A 5,000-nucleotide genomic window follows, 5' to 3' on the forward strand; every position below is an offset into this window, starting at 1 on the left:
ATAAGTACATTTTGTGCAACAGCCCTTCCTATCTGATAGAAAAGGATCCCATGATCCTGAACCGATCTTACCTGGGATCGCAAATCCCAAGTTTGTCTATGAAGAGCAGATCTAATTGTATTAGTGTCTATAATTGATTTCTTCTGTGTAATACTAATTGATAGGGCCTCATTGGTAAGTGCTACAAGATCTCGTGCACTGGAACCCATGGTTATAGACTCGAATCCATTAGTATGGAACATTTTCTTTTCCAAGTGAAATCCCCTAGTATAGGAAAGAGTGAAAAAGTGCTTTCGTTGTTGTGGAATAAGAAGCCTTCGTATTTTAATGCATGTATTTAATTTATTCGGGGCTATTAGAGCGGGATCCACTTTTTGGGGAATATGAGTCGAAGCAATAACAAGAATATTTCTAGTGGAACATCTTTCACAATCCCTGGAGAGCGAGTTCACCAATAGACCGAGGGCTAAGTAACTCGACTCATTCACATCAAGATCATGAATGTTTGGAATCCATATTATGCAAGGAGACATTGCTTTTGCTAATTCGAATTGAAGGGTGATATAAAATCGGTCTATTTCCGACATCATATCCATAGTTAGCGCATTCATCATAGTTAGAAGCTCCCGCTCCGTATCAAGTTCACGATCAATATCGTTACTAGCATCAATATCGTCACTATCATCAATATCGATATCATCAATAAAAAAACCTTTCGGCTTGTTATCCAGGAACTTGTTCAGAAATACTGTAATGAAAGGAACATAGGAGTTTGTCGCTAGGTATTTGACCAAATAGGATCGTCCAGTTCCTATAGAACCTATCACTAAAATACTCCTAGAGGGGGATAGGGCTAAGCGGAGCGAAAAGGGTTTTCCATGAGACGGGAAATGAAAACTATTAGCCCCACACGAAGTTTGTGAATAAGTGATTGTCTGATAATGAGCAAGGAATATCCGTCTTTCTGCTAAACAGGATGTATTGAACTCATAATTCATTAGATACTTTTTATGAATGTCAACTAAGTATCGTAAGTAAATTGTTCCCGGTTGTTCAATCATTTGATAACCAGAGTCATTCTTTGATAAATGATCACTATGAGTCAGACTCAATAGAATTTGATCAATCCTTTTTTCTGCCCTTAAGGTGGAGAACTGAACCAAGAATTCTCTTTCTTTATCATCAATCGAATCACTGTTCGCGACCCAGGATTCTATTTTATCATCAATCCAATCACCGCTCACGTTTTTTCTTTTTCTTATCAATGAATAGATCTCTTTACTTGTATGACTTAGATGTCTCGTATTTCTCGAAAAAGTGATTCGATTGATGGGATTTGGTATGATACTTATGAGATCGATGATATCGATGAAATTTTTTTTCAAATCTTTCTTCTTAGAACGTATTGATTTGACCCCATAAGCGGGATCACCACCCCATAGCATGTTGCCACCAGAACCCCGTATTTCTTCTAGACAATCTCCTAATTGTTCCAGAGCAACTAGAAAAAGATTCTTTAACCAGAAAGAATTCAGTTCAGATGTAGGATACCTATCCAGAAGTTTTCGCAACTCAATCATGTATGATGGAATCATCAAAGATTTGATCTTTTCGAACTCTGTCTGTAACTCACTATAGGCTCGGGAAACAAAGAGAAGATGTGTACGAACGATATATCCAGCAACAAGAAGAAGGAAAAGGATTGAATAGAGGACCTCACGAACATTTGGCGATCTCAGATGTGTCGATATCAATGATGACTCATTATTTCGATGAATCATTTCTTCGGACAGAAGAAGATTATGTAAAGACTTACTCGAAATCTCACTTATCAGATTCCTTTGTGGAAGACACAATTTTTTCTGAAGAATTCGCCATGATATATCTAATCCATGCATAATATCATGAAAAATGGATACAAATTTTTGACTGCTACTTAGTATCCGCAATAGGTCTGAAAAAGTATCTAAAAATATCAAATTTAGATATTTGTACCCTGTCGAAGTAAAGAACCATGGCATATATGTTTGGAATAGATTCCATTTTGAGAGAGTTGAAAAAGCACTATCTCGTTGAAAGGTTCTATCCATCTGCCCTTTGTCAACGCATTTTTTTAGGCAAAGACTCCGTTTTTTCCTCTGTAAATATTTCTCAGAACATGGAGTGTGAATCAAACCCATGTTTGAATTGAAATTGAGATACTGATGCAAGCTCTTCTCTTCTGAATCGGATAGATTCATATCTGAAAGAGTTTGACAATACGTTCTTTCAAAATTGACTCTTTGTCCCTCTATTAGAGGTGTTCCAGAAATGTCTGCAATCGAGTAAATAGCTCTACGAACTAATGGATCGGATCGAATTGGAAAATGGAAAGATTTGTACAAGTTATACCTTTCGTCACCACTTTGTGGAAAATCGTTAGATATGAATATGTTAGATACCTGTGACTCGATTGACGAAGGTGAAATAGTATCTCTCTCCAAAAAAGCATGTTTTTTTTTACCACCGCACGAAGAAAATATTTTGTTGTGAATGAACAAGATAGTGAGGAATTGTCCATACGTAAAATCAGAATTATTGAGACGGGCCTTTTCCACATAAAAAGGGAATCTTTTGTTACAATAGAAGCAGAAGTGATGTGGATTATTCAAGAATCGAAGTCGATTTGCTTTAGAAAAAGAAGATATCAATGAACTTCTCTGAAATGGTTTCACGGGATTCAGCCAATTGTCTTGATCGTGGGATACGATTGAGAAATAGGAATCCGTGTTATCAAAAGATTTCCTGCGATTCTTTCTAGTATGGAATGAGTCAATCATCCACTTTGGTATTTTATTGAACAAAAATGGTGATATTGTTCCTCCATTGATCAAGAATTTCGATTTTTGAGAAGTATTATGATCATCCAATAAAAAGGGTTTCAATTTTTTCAAATGAACGATTTGAAGACCTATTGATTCTAACAACTGATTGCAGAGTTGATCGTTCGGACCTTTCAATTCATAGATGTGGATCTCAGACCTATGAATGGGGATATTCTCGAAACTCACAAAGAAAAAAGGAAGTGAGTTAGACAAAAAGAGAAGTAACTTGGACAAAAAAAGAAGTAACTTGGACAAAAAGAAACGAAGTAACTTAGACAAAAAGAAACGAAGTGACTTAGACAAATCTTTTTTATCAATAACCTCAGACCAATCAATCGAATATTGATTAATACATAATTGATCGAACACTACTTGAAAACGGCTCTTCCGCTCAGAAACGAAATGTTCCAAATGCTCCTGGAAATTCTTGCTCCCATTGGACCATTTGTATCTATATGCATTAGGATCCCGATTTATGGATCTCTCGGTTTGAGAAAGAAAAATAAGAGGATCGAACCATTTCTTCTGACTCTTTTTCAAATTCGATAAATGTTGGTTGATCGTATCTTTCATTATAGTTCTATGATTCAGAGTATCATTTCCTATCAGATCCCTTTGAATTCCATATTCGAAGTTGCGATCAGGTCTCTTCATTAAAAAGAATCGATTCAATACATTTCTTATGTACCCATAGGGACTATATTGGAATTGGATTTGAATCATATTTCGGATCAATCTATATTGATTGACTGCCTCCATTATGTTGTTGCTAGCAAATACCACTCTTTTTGGATCTTCCAAATAATTCCCGCAGGAGATCCGGACCCAATTTTTTCTGATCCTTCGATAAAAAGATTCATTTTCTTCATAAAAAATAGGAGGTAGAACCAATAAAGATTTCTTTTTCGATTCATCCCTGAAGTTGAAAACCTCCTTCAAGAATTGTCTTTGATCCAATCCGTAGGAATCAATAGAAAAGGCAAATCCCTTATGATACACCAGATCCGGCTCGGTTATTGATAGAGTGAATAGATCTGCCATTTCTTGAAATCTCTCTTCTGACTCGTGGCGTAACGTGTATCCCCCCCTCTTCCGTTCATGGAATAGATGAAATAAATCAAAAAATGGATTTTTGTTCAAGAATGAAATCTTATTGGAACTGTCCATATCCAGTTCATCCTTCGGAACCATATCACATCCCAGATCTGATGAAATAGGATGAATTGAGACGGTATTTTGTAAATACGTAATTATCTTGAATATATTAACTATTTCTTTATTTTCCGATCGCCTGGAAGGGACAAAAGAAACATCTTGTTCTTTCTTCAACAATTTCTGATCCCTAGTGGACCTCTCAGTAGGATTCGAACCCAGATGAAGTTCTGACCATCTGTCAGAGAAAAAAGAACGAATGGCTCTTGTAGGATTCCCAAGAAATTCTTCGCTTTCTTCCGGAAGCAGATGATTATTCATCCGCTTCTCACGTTCCGTGAATAGCCGGGGCATTGAGGAATAGCCAGAAAGGTATTTAGGGAATCGGTCTGATTCTATCTCTCTTCCTTCCGTTTGAATAAAGGAAGGATCCAAAAGAATCGATCTTTCTTTTAGTTGTTGAATCTCTCTTTGATTGATCAATGTGTGATATTCCGAATCCTCATTACTAATGGAATCGAAAGGATCTATGAATTGATCAGAAGATCCGTTCAATTGGCTAGAATCCGTTACTTGAACGAAACTAGATCTTGTAGAATCATATTGAATATTTGACGATACGTTTCGTACCTTGCTAAAAAATCTATCCTTGTTTACCAACCACACATTGTCTAACCAAATCCAATTCTCTCTCGATATTTTCCTAAAAAAATCCGATTCGTGCGGATTCTTCCCCCAACTAACGAAGAGATCTTGGTGGAATTGCCACATATGAAATTGAGCACAATTTTGCAAAGAAATAGCCCACTTGTTTCTCGAGAAGAGATGGGAAACATGCTCAATATTATTTGATTGAATAGTTGACCCAGCTCCTTGTTGTTTGAAGAAACCCTCCACTTCAATTGGTATTTTTTCACGAAAAGCAAACATGAGATAACAAATCCAGTCTTTCACTAAGATTTCGAATAGCTGTCCCGAATTCAA

General features: G+C 36.4%; 1 protein-coding gene across 1 annotated transcript in view; it reads right to left on the reverse strand. All coding sequences in view use genetic code 11, as the record gives it.

Annotated features, from left to right (window-relative positions):
* ycf2 overlaps positions 1 to 5,000 on the reverse strand; it is a 6,870-nt gene that overhangs the window by 1,123 nt on the left and 747 nt on the right. The window contains exon 1 of the mRNA in view: positions 1 to 5,000. This exon is cut by the window's left edge and continues 1,123 nt beyond it; it is cut by the window's right edge and continues 747 nt beyond it. Coding sequence (YP_009231136.1) covers positions 1 to 5,000 — 5,000 coding nt within the window.

Source organism: Camelina sativa, assembly GCF_030686135.1.
Source record: "Camelina sativa chloroplast genome, complete sequence, specimen voucher B-2007-0434-12".
Classification (NCBI taxonomy): domain Eukaryota; kingdom Viridiplantae; phylum Streptophyta; class Magnoliopsida; order Brassicales; family Brassicaceae; genus Camelina; species Camelina sativa.